Source organism: Cryptomeria japonica, chromosome 3 (assembly GCF_030272615.1).
Source record: "Cryptomeria japonica chromosome 3, Sugi_1.0, whole genome shotgun sequence".
NCBI classification, from domain to species: domain Eukaryota; kingdom Viridiplantae; phylum Streptophyta; class Pinopsida; order Cupressales; family Cupressaceae; genus Cryptomeria; species Cryptomeria japonica.
In genome coordinates this window covers 565735253-565751520 of record NC_081407.1, presented here as the reverse complement: position 1 = coordinate 565751520, position 16268 = coordinate 565735253, and the positions used below count along the sequence as shown (strand labels likewise).

General features: G+C 39.6%; 1 protein-coding gene across 5 annotated transcripts in view; it reads left to right on the top strand.

Annotated features, from left to right (window-relative positions):
- Nucleotides 1-16268, top strand: part of LOC131075665 (protein CHROMATIN REMODELING 20) — a 187619-nt gene that overhangs the window by 92821 nt on the left and 78530 nt on the right. For all 5 annotated transcript variants that reach the window (XM_058012508.2, XM_058012510.2, XM_058012507.2 and 2 more), the window contains 2 exons: nt 15658-15745; nt 15888-16097. In XM_058012508.2, the coding sequence (XP_057868491.1) occupies nt 15658-15745; nt 15888-16097 (298 nt within the window). The remainder of the gene's footprint in view (nt 1-15657; nt 15746-15887; nt 16098-16268) is intronic.

Genomic DNA, 16268 nt, shown 5'->3' with positions numbered 1-16268 from the left:
AGTCTCTTATACTTAAATGTTATATTCCATAAAATTTATCCTGATAGAGAGTTCGAAAAGTCAAATTTCGCTCCTGTCCTTCACTGAGGATCCAGAGCGAATTTCGCTCCTGTCCCTCCCAGGAGGACCAAGGCAAAGCGCTCCTGTCCCTCTCCCAGGGACCAGAGCGAAATTCTTCATAAGGCACGTTCTGGGCAAAGATCAAGCAAGTCTTAAGTTCGAAGGCAAGAAAAGATATGAGTTAAATACGTTGAAGATAATTTTTGAAGTTAACAAGGTGAGATGAAGCCTACAGGACCAATATCGCTCCTGTCCCTCTCCAAGGGACTAGGGCGATATGATGATTATATTGCCGTTCCTCCAAATTTAAGACACTCCAAGGCGAAGAACAAGGTGGCAAGGGCGTTTTGAAGCATCCCCATCAAGCACAAAGTATCAAAGGTCGTTAACTTTGAAAGATTTGCACTTAAATACCTAGGTTCGCTCCCGTCCCTCAGTCAAGGACCAGGGCGATGAGGTTTGTACTCTTCCCAATTCTCCAATTTTGGCGCTCAAACACATTTTTGAATTTATTTAAATGCTAGAAAATTCGATAAGTTTGAAAATCCAATTAAAATGGCATTTAAAATTTGCGCTTGGTATTAATTAATTATTTTGTCTTGTAAGAAAATCGAATTTATTAATTTATAAACGAAGGCATTTAATAATTAATTATTAATTTAATAAAAAATCAAAGGGAGCGCTTGGTATTTGATTGTTTTATGAAGGTCGGCCCTTGTTATTTATTAAAAATCGTTTAAAATTGCTTTATTTTTACAAAAGTCGGCCTATATGATAGTGGGTGGTGTAAGCGCCTATAAAGGAGGTGAGAATTTTCATTTTTTCATCATCATTTTTTTACCATCTACAATCAAGTGCGATTTGAAGAAGACAAAGGAGTAGCGCGAATTGTGTGTTAGAGGAGCGAATTTCATTCCAAGCAAGGGAGTACGAACTTGAAGTTTCAAGTTAGGCGAACTTGCCAAGGACATTGAAGAGCACATCAAAGATATCCCCAAGGGTGGCGAATTGACAAAGAGGACGTTCATTATCCTTCAAGATCACGTTGAAGCCATCAAATTTTGATTTTTGCCTAGGCGAATTCCTTTATTTTGGCATTTTAGAGTTAAGCTCTCAAGTAAGGTATGGCAAGATCTCTTGTTTTAATTTCGAATTTTGATCGTCATTGCCTTAAGCTTGAATTTTAAAATTTGAATTGTATTAGCTCAATCGTCATTTAGGAAATGATAATTCAAGGACTAATCATGAAGTTTCCTAAAATTAATTTAATCTATGCTATTCATTGCAAAATCATGTTTCTAATTTTGAAATGTTGTGTAGGCATCAAATGGAGATCTCATCAAGGAAAATCAAGTCAGATCAAGGACTGTCTTCGCCGGGACGATCAAGCAAAGACAAGGGCGACCTCTTCAAATCCAGTATTCCCAAGGCGAGGTACATCAATCATCCTTGGCATCAAGGACACAAGGAGTTAGAACAAGGGCTCGTTGAAGAAGCAAATAATTTTAGAAGAATTAATCAAAGATAACTTCTCAACGCTACCAAATTGAGTATCAACCAAGTGTCAGACGAGGTGGCATCCTAGTCATCACGTCTCCAATCAGTGAGGTCCACCTCAGCATGTCCAGATTCAATGTACTTAACTCATGGAAGGTGGCACAAACTCCGATGTACCTACCCCGGCTATCCATTGGTCGATTTTTCTAGAAGGGACATGTGTCCAAGCAATACAATTTTGTCATTGGTCAAGCATTAAATGTTATGTAATGGTTGTAACAAACCCTAATTAGGGTTTTCATTGTAAAATCTTGGCCATTGATCTTGAATTGATCTAAGCCATCAAATTGTATTGTGGGCACTATATAAGCCCAGGCATTTCATTTGTAAAGGCTAATTAGCAATAAGTTAGAGATAGCATATAAATAGTTGGAAGAGTTAGAATATAGTTGATAGAATAGTAATTAGAGTAGAATAGGAGGACAAGGCAAGAAATTGTTGCCATTGATTGTAAACAAACTCCATTTTCATTGAAGTAATGGTGAAGTGTGTTGTTTCTTGCAATTTGCATGGTTTCTTGTTGAGTCTTCAATCCTAGATGGTAGATGATTAGATGAATGGAGGAAATGCGATTGATTAATGGTGGAATTCGTATATCCATACTACTAGCAGTTTGTTGATTGCAGACTTGCCTTGTGTAGTCAACTGGAATCATTCAGCTTAAGCTCAATTTCAATTTGTCGCTTCTTCATTGATATGCATCAACTTGATGGTGTCTATGCCTGCGGTGATGATTTGAACATCATAAAGCTTCCCTTAGAAGATCGCACTAGCCTTGTGGAGATGGTCCATTGATGTCAAAACAAGACCTAGTTAGAGTTTCATCAAAAATCAAATCATTGCTCCTACATTCTCAGTATTAGGATTAGATCTTCTCTTCACCCTCATCCTTTTTCATTTTTTCAAATCTAAGTTAGTCAGAGCCTGTGTTCTAGCAAAGCAGATCGGAAGTTCAATCATCAAGTGTAAGTCCCCTTGTGATTCCAGCAAATCACATCACACCACGAAGAGCTTATCCACACGTAGAGACCCTACCAAAAGAACATTGGAGTCATCCTAACTGATCCTTCATGCGAATCTTCAGCAGTTAGAGACTTTATTCAAGAGAGGATAAGATGCCTTTAGGTATTTTATTCTGTGTATGATTGTGTACAAAATACACGTCAACACTACCCCCCTAATTGCTTTTGAAGTGATTTTATAAGGTTGGTCCAGCCATATAAATTCAACATGAATTCTGCTCAATACATACCTCACCCATTCATTTTCATCGAACGACGAAAAGTTTACAAATTGAGTGAAACCCTTTCTCTGCAATTGTGCATATTCTGGCTTGGGGTTGGTGATGTCATCCATGATGTTGTCGGTATATAGGTCCAAGATATCCCTAGTGTCGGTTTCCTCAATCTCACAGTGAATATATAGGCCCGTACATCATCTATATGCAAAACTCCGTGCGGAATGGAAGAGAAGGCTCTAACCAGGTCAACCTCCATGGATTTGTAGGGGTGCATCTTGAACACAGGAGGGGGTCTATCCTTGACCTCAACAATCAGTGGAGTAGCAATGGAAGACGAGGATGCCATTTGAAATTTTCAGAAAACCGAACTCAGAAATGCTTTTCAAAAATTACCTCAACTGACTATCGAATGCCCTAGATCACTCGCTGGATTGCCTTTAGCTCACTGATCGCCTTGTTTTGCAGCTTGAAAACACTATTCGCAAAGTGAATAATAACTCTCGTATTTGCCCTTTTAACTTTGCAAACCCTAATTTCACTTTGAAATAAATGCGCCTCAGATATCCAACTAGATGCCCTGTTTAACTACCGGATGTTGAAATTAGCCATCTGAATCCCAGATATCAACTGAAATTCGATTCCTGCCATCTGTAATCCATCAACTACAAATCTCATCAAGGGGTACTGCAAGATTTGCATGAATTTGCCTCCCCCTAAGGCCAAAAGCCCTAGTTACTAGATGAAGATTCTGCACCGGATTCAGGTACAAATTCATTACCTGCCTTAGATTCGTCCTTTTTTTACCAACATCTTATGCTGATCTCTGATCTCATCTACCTTTACCTTTCCCTTTCCCTTTTCATTTGATTTGTTCTTGTCTATTGGATTTCTGTTTTTGCTTCTGCAGTACTTTGCAATGTGACCGGTTTTGTTGCATGCTCTGCAAACAACATTATTCTGCATAGGTCTGAAGTTTATTTGATTTGGTCTTGTCTTGCACTGATTAGAGATATGTCCAAACATTCCACTAGCATAGCATCTTTTGTTCTGAAAGTTAATCATTACTGCTCTACATATATTTGACGTGTGTCCAAAGTTATTGCATATGAAACATTGAATGGTAAAGTTAGGAACGTTATTCATATTGTTCATCATATTGTTACTGTTCATCATTCCATTATTCATCCCACTTTTGCATTGACTTGCTATATGACCAAACTTATTGCAAGTAAAACATCTACCATTGAATTAATGAGCATTAGGTTGTCTTACCGGAGGATTCTTGCTTTTCTTCTGACTAGGTTTTGCATTTCCTTGCAGATCCGGAGGATTCACCTTTCTCAAATCCTAAACCTCGCATGTCCTTTCCATGTCTCTGAATTTCCAGCATCTCATCAAGCCTTGCTGAACAAGCTTTGAATTTGTCTTTGTACTCATTAGCAGTAGCAAGTTCATCTCTCAAGGTAGCAATCTGTCTTTCAAGCTCTTGACCATTATTCCTTGATTGTGTCAACTCAAGCTTCAACTGATCATTCTCATAGGTAAGCCTGATGCATTCATGAGCTCTTTCCTTCAATGATTGTGCCAGATTCTCCTCATTCTTCTTCCGGTCCTCAATTTACTTGGTCAGCCTCATCACAATGGATTGCATCTCATTCTTCAAAGCAGCATTTTCTCTCTCAAGATTGTTAACTTCATCAGCTTTGTCCTGATATTCTATGATCTGATCTTCTTTCTCCTTCAACTTGTCCATCAACTCCTTCCTCTTCTCTCTATAGACACTTGCTTGATCCTTCAGCTCACTAATGAATTCATCAGTTGCATTCAGGTTCTTCTTCAGTGTACAGATCTCAATTCTAGCTGCATCAATATCCTCAAGTGCCACATTGAGTTGTCTTTGAAAACCCGAATCCATTGAATCAATCTCCCGGATCTTCTTCAAGCTGTTAAGCTTCCTTAGAGGAACTAGGCTTTGATACCAATTGTTAGAATCAAAGATCACTAAGAGGGGGGATGAATCAGTGATCTGTCGGAAGTCAAATCCACAAACTTATTCTTTATCCACCGGTTAGCTATGTATAACAAAAAATAACATAAACATGCAATAAATAAACCACAGATCCACAACATCGGAATTTTTACGTGGAAACCTGGAAAGGGAAAAACCACGGTGGGGTTGTGTTGACGTGTATTTTATACACAATCATACACAGAATAAAATACCAATAGGCATCTTATCCTCTCTTGAGAAAATAGTCTCTAACTGCTGAAGATTCGCGTAAAGGATCAGTTAGGTAGACTCCAAGGTTCTTTTAGTGGGGTCTCCACGTGTGGACAAGCTTTTTTAGTGGTATGATGTGATTTGCTGTTTCCTCCAAGGGGTCTTACGCTTTCGAAGCTCGAAGATTTTACTAAACTAAAGGAACTTTCAAAAAAAAGCAAAAGATAGGGTTTAAGAGGTCTAATCTAGCCTAACCCTATGAATGACTTAGCATGGACGAGATTTGGCAAGACTCAACCAACTTCAATTTTGCCATAAGATAACAACTCAATTGAAATTAGTGCGATCTTCTAAGGTAATATAATGATGTTCAATGCATCAAAGACCAAGGACACTACTACGAAGGTACATATCCAAGACACAATGATAATTGAAGATTAAGGACTCAAAGTGTTCTCCAGTTGACCACGCAAGGCGTTCCTACAATCAGCAAGAAGCTAGTGGTTTGGATTGCGAATCCTACCAAATATCAAATCTCACACTTAGTCTTTCAAATTAACAAACTACTTCGATTGAGCACGATTCAAGTGTATCAAACAACCATGAAGATAACTCAAGAAATTTGCAACAAAACACCATAACTTCAATATTTTATTGATTTCCAAGTCATCATGTACAACAATTGCTTGAAGTTCTCTCTTCAAGACTCAATCTTGCTACAAAATAAAATTGCTTCTAGCTTTAATCTCTCTTCTCTATTACATCAACTATTACTATTTTTCAATGAAATGAAAAATGGGGGTATATATAGCATCCCCAGTTACGATGAAAGGTCTAGATTGAAAGTAAATCAACGGACAAGATCATGACACCTAAACCCTAATTAGGGTTTGTTACAAATGACCTCCTTTTTACTGAACAATATTAAATGCATAGCCAAATATTAAATTCGGCACAAAAACCTAGGAGGTATCAACCAATGAGAAATAAGATGTCATGTCATCTGTAACAACCTTTCATCTAGAATCTTATTCCCTTTCCAATTCTCTTTCTTAGCATATGCAATGAATTTTGTCACGATTCCTTCGATTTCTGTGATTGGAATCTCGGGAAGATTCTTGATACTCTCTTCTAAGTGGATGACCTGATCGAATGCATCTAGAAGAGCTGCGTCCCAAGTAGATTCAAGTTCCTTCGTTCTATCAATCAGGAGCATGGTGGCATACATCTGATCATACTGCTCATCTGTAACATCTGCGTCCTTGCAAAAGATGATCTTGATTCTATCCTCAAATTCCTGCATATCCACATCTGTCTCGACCTCGATCCTTCTGCCAAGAATGGTACGAAGTACCTCAAACACTCTGTCCTGGATCGGATTGATCACCTCCTCAACTTGACCACATCTAACACTGATGTCCTCGAAGAGAACACTCTTTATATGGAGTAAGGTTGACCACTGGAACAAACTGTGAGAATCACCTTCCAAGATCCTCTCCTGCGCTAAAATTCTTCTGGATGTATGTCTTATTACTTTCAAGACAGGGATGACAACGTCCTTGGTATGGGCAAATGCAGCTACTGTTGACATCAATCTGTGGATAATCTCAAGAACTTGGATAGCCTGATGAATGATCTTCGTCATCCTTGTAACAAACTCTATGGCCACTGTATGAGATCTATCCATCCAACTACATGTACGCTGGACCAGGTTCCTGAATCTTTCTGCTTCATTGATCGATTGAAGGGGCAATGCCTGCACTGGTGATCTAACTGGATCCTGACGTCCCAAAGGCTCGTTGATGTGACTGAAATATGTCCTCCATGCACCTCTCTCTCTCTCAAGCTTTCTATTCTTTTCCACTTCTTCTCTAAGCTTGTCCTTCAATGCCTCAAATGTGTCGGTGGCATCCTCTAAAGTCTGCTCTGCTGTGGATGGTCCTAACTCAATAGTCTGTATATCATAATCCTCTGCTAGGATCTCACCCTCGTATTTATCTGCTGCCGGTGTAGCTATCTGTAGTTTTCTAGATCCAGTCTCATCTCAAATCATCTTGGACATCTTTGTAGCCTTCTTCTTCTCTGTTATCACATGTGAACGCCCAACAAGGCTCTCTAAATCAATTGCATTGTCCTCGTCCTCAACTACGATCACCTTAGTCAATCTTTCCTTCAACCAATCTGGGATATTCGATCTTGTCTCTTGAACTTGAATTTCTTTATGTACTATTTCTTCTTGTCTGGGAGGAGATGTTATTTCATTATCTTCTTCTAAATCATAGTCTTGGAGAGATCCATCTGATGAAACATGCTGTGCCTGTCCTTCCTCCAGCCTGTCATTCTGTACCATCGACTCCATGGACTCTTCCACTCGAATCGTTCTATCCTCTGGTCTGGAAGAAGTACCTGGTGTTTGATCTTTGTTGGCACCTTGCTTTTTCTTGGAAGGCTCTTTCTTTTCTGATCTTTCCTTTCTCTTCGAACCTCTCGAATGGAGATTGCCCTCACTGGCACATCGAAGGTTACCTTCACCTGAATTCCTAGGATTAGGATTGCCTTCACTCACGCTTGCTCCACCTTCGGCTGGTTTCTCTTCCAAAGTAAAAGACATAGCTATGCCTTGTTCTCTCAACTTCTGATGCTGAACGTCTACCCATCTGCGAGTACAAGACAAAACTGGTGCCATCAAATCATCTAAATCCACGGCCTCGGGCTCATTCCAATCCAACCTTATTGTTTTGCTTTCTCTATCATAGGAAGACTGGATGTGCCTGCCATTGTCCTGAGCTTGGTCGGCCACTCTGTAAATCCTGCATTTCCTGATGAAATCCAAAGGCAATCTAGAATGTATCTTTCGTTTCACTTCGAGATCATCTAGGAGGTTCATCATAAAATCTTCAATTTGGTGCTCATGTTTAAATCTTCTACCGACTGTCTCCTCTAAATGCCCATGTGGATCAAAACTATTTCTCCAAGCAAAAGATGAAAAAGAATACAAGGCTAACTCCTTCTCTGCGTCATCCATGGCTAAGACATTAGGACATACCTCAACTGAATTACCCAAAATAATAGGTACCTGAACTCCATTCTGATGTCTGTGTCTGAATGCCTTCACATACGCTGCCAACTGCCTTGTTACCTCAAGTAACACAATTCTGTCTGTCGGATACCTCGGCAACATGTATGGAGGTAAAGGACATCCATGCACTCTAATGTAAGTGAACTTGGGAAACTGAATGAACCAAGCACCGTACCTCTTGATGAATTCCTGGGCATCCTGAGATAACCTGTTGTGAATCCCTCCTTGCAACGTCCTTGTGATGTTCATCGTGAAGGTATCATTAACTAACTTGTAGTTTTTCCCTGGCGGATGATGCAAGTAGGCATAGGAATCACAAGCTCTGACCTCGCCGGGTCCTCTTCCAATCATTCCTCTGTGAGGTAGTCCTGCGTACTCAACACTCCTGATCAAAGCATAGATGACGTATGAACTCATGTGGAAGGACTTAGTAGCCCTGAGTCTCCTCAACTGTACGTCTAAGCAATGGCTAATTATCCTAGCCCAATGTATCGTACCCTTTCCTTGAACAATCACCTGGATGAAGTAAAACATCCACTTCTCAAAATAGAAGGCATGAGGTGCTCCTGTAACTCGGTTGAGCATAGTAATCAAATCTCTGTACTCCTCCTGGAAATCAATCCGGTGCGGTGTGTTCGGTACCTTGCTTAGACGGGGACGACTCTTGAGTAGCCAGTTCTTGTTGATTATGCTTAGGCAAGCATCTGGATCATCATCGTACACTGATCTGGCTCCTTCAATGCTCTTATATATCATGTCCCTGTGCTCTGGAAGATGGAAAGCTTCACTTATAGCTTCCTCTGAAAGGTATGCCAAAGTGTTTCCCTCATTGGACACAATTGTCCTGGACTGTGGATTGTAGTGACGGGCACACTTGATCATCAATTCGTGGCACTGAATAGCTGGAGGAAAACCGGCCGCCTTAATGATGCCACTCTCTATTATTCTCCGGGCGACAGGTGATGGCTTGCCAATGTAAGGGACCTCTCGAAACTTCTTCGTGCTAAAGTTCCCCAAGTTTGTATCTCCAATGTTGCTCCACTTCGACACGATCTTGGTCTCCACCTCTTCGGTCTTCTGATCTTCTCTCATGAGAGCTGAGCGGCTGGTGGATGCTCCCGCCTTCGGGGTCGCCATACCTACACAACATTTCAATATAAGGACTAGATTTTGCAATGAATAACGTTGATTAGAGAGAGAATTTTTTTAGGAAACGTCATGATAAGTCTCTAGAGTTATCATTTCCTAAAAAACAACGATTGAGCTTAGAAATTCAAAAATTCAAAATTCCAAAACTTAAAATATGACGATGAATGAATAAAACAATAAAATCAAATCGCCATACCTCAATAGAGAGCTAACTCTAGAATGCAAAAAGGAAAAGATCGCCTAGGCAAAATTGAGGTATAAATAGTCTTCAATGTTATCTCCTCAAGAAAATCCACTTCGCCACCCTTGGATTAAACGCGATCCTCAATTGCACCTCTGACAATTCGCTCAAATGGACCTTCAAGTTCGCCCAAACAAATCTTCCAAGTCTCGCCCCTTTGACGTGGTCTTCGATCCTTGGCAAATTCGCTCCAATGAAGTCTTCAAATATCGCACCACCCTTTGATAGACTAGCGCCACCTTTGGATTAAATTCGCACCACACATGAAATACTTCGCACTATCTTCGCTTCTCCTTAATTCGCATGAAGGATAAAAATAATGATATGACAATAATAGTTCTCACCCTCCATATATAGCGCTTGCATTGCATTCATCCCTTAGGCCGACTTGAGGATATAAAACAATTTTTTAATGATTTTAAATGAAATAACAAGGCCGACCTCCCTTAAATGAGCGCTCCATGCGATTTTTATTAATTAATTAATTAATTATTAAATGCCTTACGTTTTTTAATTTGCAAATTCCGATTCTAATAAAGGCAAAATAATTAATAAATGTTCAACGCCGTATTAAATGCCAAATTAAATAGGATTTTCAATTTTTTATCGATTTTAGCATTTAAGGAAATTCGAATTGTCTATTTGGCGCCAAAATTATGAAAATGAAAGGGACGTACCTCATCGCCCTGGTCCCTTGGAGAGGGACAGGAGCGATCCATGATTTGGTCGTGATTTTTGCATTTTTTACGTTCAACTCCTTCATCTCCACGTTCAATATCGATCATTTTAATGGGTCCTCCGAATTAGATCATCTTGCATGCGTTCATGGGTGCCTTTTGGATATTTATCGCCCTGGTCCCTTGGAGAGGGACAGGAGCGATCTCCATATTTTCACGTTCAATATGCATCTTTGATCTTCGATCTTTGTTGTAGAGTGAATAACATCCTTGCTCGTTCCTTCTACGCTCGTTCCATTCGTTTTCATGACGTGTTTGGACGTTTAAAGGGATCATCGCCCTTGTCCCTTGGAGAGGGACAGGAGCGATCCATGTTTTCTCCTTGACCTTGGCAACTTCTAACTTCGATCCTTGTTGTGATGTCTTCCAAACGCCGTCCCTTGCCTTGCTTATCCTCGCCTTGCCTCGTTTTGAAGGAACATGAGTGCCTTTGATGAGATCGCCTTGGTCCTTGTCCAAAGGACAGGAGCGATGTGAGTCTTTTAGCCTGACTAGCAACGTTTGGACGTTCAAAACTCTTGCATATTATCTTCAAAGAACGCCTTGGACCTCGTATAACCTTGTGAAGTCTTAACTTAGTTTGAACTTGAAGCAAAATAAAGAGTCCAAAGCAAATCGCCCTGGTCCCTTGGAGAGGGACAGGAGCGATATGGTCTCCATGTTCAAAATGATGATCATTTTACGTTCAAAATCTCTATATACCATCTTCAAAAGGCACCATGGACCTTCTAAGACCCTGCAAAATCTTGTCCTTACGTAAAACTTGCATGAAGTGGCCAATATATCCAACATCGCCCTGGTCCCTTCCTGAGGGACAGGAGCGATCTAGGTCTTAGAGTGCAAATCTCTCCATTATAACGACCTTCGAGTGCCTGTGCTTGATGAAGACGCCTTGAAATGTCCTTTGCCACCTTGTCTTGACTTGGATCGGCTTCAAACTTGAGTGAAAAGCAATATATTCACTATATCGCCCTGGTCCCTTGGAGAGGGACAGGAGTGATCCTCCTTTTGTGGCTCTTATTTCACTTTGTCAGGTTCTAAATTTATATTCAACGGACTCGTCATACTCCACTCCATTCGTCCATGCCTTAACATTGCTTGTAACTTAGCCAGAAAATCATTTATACCAAAAATCGCTCTGGTCCCTTCCTGAGGGACAGGAGCGAACCAGGCCTTTTGGGACCCCTGTGGACGTTTTAAAATCTTCAATTTGTGTTCAATGAGTTCATCTCATGCTTTCTCTTGCTTTTGAACGTAAACTTGCCTTGGTTTTTGCCTGGATTTTGCCTAATGAAGGACATCGCTCTGGTCCCTGGGAGAGGGACGGGAGCTATAAGATACTTCGCCCTGGTCCCTTCTTGAGGGACAGGAGCGAACTTTGCATTGTGGACCATTCTCCTCCATTTTTGCATCTCAAATTATATTCATTTGGTAAAGCATCTCCCTTTGGACGTCTTCAAATCATCGAGTCGTCGAAATCTCGCAAGGACAAGACAAAATTTGATTTGTAGCTCCGGTCCTTCACTGAGGGACAGGAGCGATTTTCCTCCTGGAGGCATTTCTGTGCTCATGAAAATCTTCAATTTATATTCAATGGAAAGATCTCGTTGTTCTCCATCACTTCCAACTCGAAACTTGTCTGGACCCTGCAGGAATAATGAGATATTTGAAAACGAGCTCCCGTCCTTCACTGAGGGACAGGAGCGATTTTGCTCCTACAGGCCAAAATAACATGATTTTTCACACTTTAACACTTCACAAGGCAAAAACAAATCATTTCCAATGCCCAGGATCAAAGATCAAAAAGGTCAAAATTTGGTCAAAATATTCAATCGGACAAAAATTCACACTTGGCTCTCAACACTTAGACAAATTTAAGCTCTGCATCAACATTCCAATTGAAAATTAGACCATTCTGGCGAATTCATTGCATTCAAAATTTGCATCCTAGAAAAGGAAGCCCAAAAGATCTCAAAAACGACTGGATTTTGGCCTGAAAAGGCAAAAATAAAAACCCTAAGGCTTGACCCTGAATCCAGACAACTAACTGACTAACAAAATCCTAAAAAACAAAAGCAAAAACGAACGAAAACAAGCGAAAAGAGGGGGTCCTCATTTGCGATGGGGCGATGTGTGAAATGGTCACAACAGGTTGGAACCCACAATATTCATATACTATGGCTAGGAGTACATAAATATTACATAGATGGGGAATGTACTTGCATTCAGGCTCACTGTTCAAAAGATATTTGCCTGGAAGGCTACAACCCAGAGGGAAGTCTCACTGATTTACAATTTGATTACAATGAGAAAATACGATGAAATGAACTCTGAGATAGCTTCTAACAATGTAGGAATGAGTTCCAGTTAAGCACTAGATCTCCGATTGTACCCCCTCTGCAAATACTTTGTTTCTGTCTCAGACAGCGACCGGATTATCTACAAACCAAATGCACACGTGAAACTGTGCTCAATCACACCAAAACGGATCACCACACTAGTATTACACCGAAAACCAATCGCTAAATCAATCTTATATATCTGGTCTTAACATAAAAGTAATCTCTTTCAAGCCGGCTTCAGGAAGTGTAACGTGTAGTCACATGTCGGCTTCAAAATTGAACAAAACATAGCACCAAACCAAAAGATTATAATCACACTCTTCCGAAGGATCTTTCCATTCACCGAGAACACGAGATCAACCACCAAAGTCACCGCAATCATCGGAAGTCATTCCGGACCAAAACATTACTGAGATAGCCCTGTTTTACCGGTTAACTCCTGCATCCGGATAAGATGAATCACGATTGTCGGATCGGATCACCAAGAAGAGTTGCCATCAATGACAACCTTAGACCAATAAGCAGCTACCGGAAGTCACCGTATGAGTGTCAATTGCCAACAGATATATGCTTTTATTCTTTTATTAATGGCCTCTATTACAAAATTCTCACAAATTGAGAGCTCTAGAGTGATAACTTGTACTGTTCTTGAACACAAGGTGAGTGATTTACTAGCACAATCCTTGTGTAAATTTAGGATGCATTTTCTGGCGTCCTTGTTGCAGATTTTGTTATTGATGTCAAGGTCGATTGTCTTAGTTCAGAAAAGAGGAATTGGAATGAATACTGATTTGAGCTGCTTGAGCTCCTTACTTGCCTACTTGAGCTACCTGGGTGTCTACTTCAGCTGCTTGTCTGTGTGCTTCAGCTACCTGTCTATCTAGTTGAGCAGCCTGTGTGTGTGGTCTAGCTGGTTGGGTGTCTTCTTCAGCTGGTTGCCTATCAACTTGAATTGCTTGCTTGTCAGTTTGGGTGTACACTTCATTTGTTGCTATATCAGATTTTATCAGTCTTATTACAGCTGTGTGTTGTTTCATATGGATACAAATTTAGAGTGCGCTTCATGGTATTTCTTTTTTTAGAAGTGTCAAATCTTCTCTATCCGCACTTGACAGCGTAGCTTTCATCACTTGTGCCATTACTGGGTCTCTGTACATTCCTTCTCATCGTGGCATCATTTGTCATGAGGTGGAGCTGTTTTTCTTGATCTGCTGGGTGTTATATTTTTGGCAGAACTTTTTTCAATGTAGGCTGTATTGTTTTTTTGTGTGAAAAGATTAATCTTCAAGGATACCGTGGAGTATCGCGGCTGCATGGTTGGCAGGAGTTTAGCGAAACAGCTTCTGTTGTTTATTTTCTTGGGACTTAGAATAATCTTTTTCTTGCTTCTGTTACTGCAGGACTTCGCTTTTTGATTATTTGGTCAGGTTGTGTTTGGTAAAAGACGTTAACAAATATCATGATTTCTGCTGGACATTTGCATATTGGGTGTAAGGTTTATTGCAGCATATAAGCACTTTGCTGCCTGCCTACCCATGGTGCAGGTTGTGGAAATAATGAGCACTGTGTGTAGGTATTCCAGAATGCCAAGACAGGAATATTAGAGGCGTCTGAGCTGAGTATGATCTACTACTCCTTGCTAAGTGAAAATACCACCATTTGGAGTGACGTGAGGATCATTATTGGAGGGTTGAGAAATATTGCTGTGTGTTTATCAGCTCTTTGCTGGATGTGGATTTCTGCCAGCATTTCTTGAAGTCGTCGGTTTGATATCTGCCTGTGGGTTTGATATCTGCAGCTTGCTTGGTCATTCGTTAACATCCATTGCTAGTCAAATAGGAGATTCCGCTGTCTGCATATTGCTTTCTAAGGGTTGATGCTGTTAAACTAAGCCTGATGATATGCACAGAAGCTTGATGATATACGTAAAAGCTTGATGATACACAGAAGCTTGATGATATACATAAATTTTTTATCAGAGATTTTTCTTTTGGAGGATCTGTGACGGAAGTGTATTTTTTTGAGTGTGAAGTTTAATTTTTTGTGAGATCATGGTCATGGGAGCGTAGGCAATATCGTATTTTGAACACAGTTTTAAAAAATGTGCTTTACGTTGAGTGCTATGGTAATGTTATGGTGAAGAGAAATGAAAATGCGGAGTTATTGAATATTGGCAATAAACGCATACTGAAGAGTTGTGATTTTTCTTGTGATAAGAAGTTAAATATTGTGTTTTGGCCTTGAAAAGTCTGATGTTATTTAGTTCAAAATTTCTGTTGCAGATTTCTGCAAATTAAAATTCTTTCCAGTCTGACTGTAACTGGAGTTGGTGCTCCAGCAGTTTGAAGTTGGTGCTTCAAAGTGAGTTGGTGCTCTCAGTGGGTTGGTGCCTATTTGTTTATAAAAAGCTTTTGAAGTGTCATGGATTTTTACCCAAAAGGGTTTTCCATGTGAAAATTTATGTCTTTGTTTTCATACCTTCTTTATGCAGTTCATAGTATGCGATTGCAAGAATTGAATGTTTTTAAAATACTGATTCACTCCCCTCCCCTCAGTATTTTCTGTATGCTTTTCACTTCTCCTCTTAACTTTCTTTTTTTTATTTTATTTGATAGTCATTTGAACTTTTTTTTTGATCTTTTGCTTTTCAGTCCCTTATTAGATATCAATATGTGATTGGCTCTCATGCTATTTTATATTAACAGGTGTACCTTTTTACGCCGCCTTTGCTTTATTTTGCCCTTAAGTGAACATGGTTTTTTAAATTAAACTTATCTTACATTGAAAACTGATTGAAACATTTCTTATGAACACTGGAGAATAGGAAGAAATTGTAGTGCTTATCTTGTAGTCCATAGTTTATTTGCTTATCTTTTTAATGTGTTTTCTTCTCCATTCATAGAGATCAAAATATTTTGTCAAAAGGGTTTCTAGATTTCAAAAGAAATTTAACGACTTGCATGAATAAGATTAGCTTTCAAAGATGTCTTTGCATGTGGATAAAAGATAATATGTTTGATATGGTTTGCAGTAAAAAACAGAAAGGAAGAAGAACAAGAAGGATCATTGATGATGCAGAGCTTGAAGAAGAAACTAAAAAGAAGATTGCAATTGAGAAGGTTGTTCTTTTTCAAAATCTGTTTTGATTTCTTTGGTAGCATAGTAGTGACAATTGATGCTACTTCCTGATTTTGCATTGTTCTTTCAGATCAATGTTGAATCATGGACCTTTATATAAAGACCAGTTATTTGATATTTCAGGAACGCCAAGATCACCTTAAGATGCTACAACAGCAATCTGAACAATGGTCAAAGGGCTCAACCAGTTTGCATGGAGATAAGGCATGGTTAACTGACAATGAAATACTAGGTAATCCTGCAGAAGGCTACATTGTTAACGTTGCCAGAGAACACAATGAAAAAGAAGTCAGAGTATCCCCTATGATTTCATACATCTTGAAACCTCACCAGGTATCTTTTGTGATATATTTAGATTGTGTTGCCTGTGGTAGCAATAATTAGTTTGTTTGTCTTTAGAATACAGTGTGGTGCGTTAAAAGGACTTACATTTTAATACTGGTAGTAACGTGATATCTCAGTATTAGTAACTATGAACAAGTATCTGTAACTATAGTTTTAGTG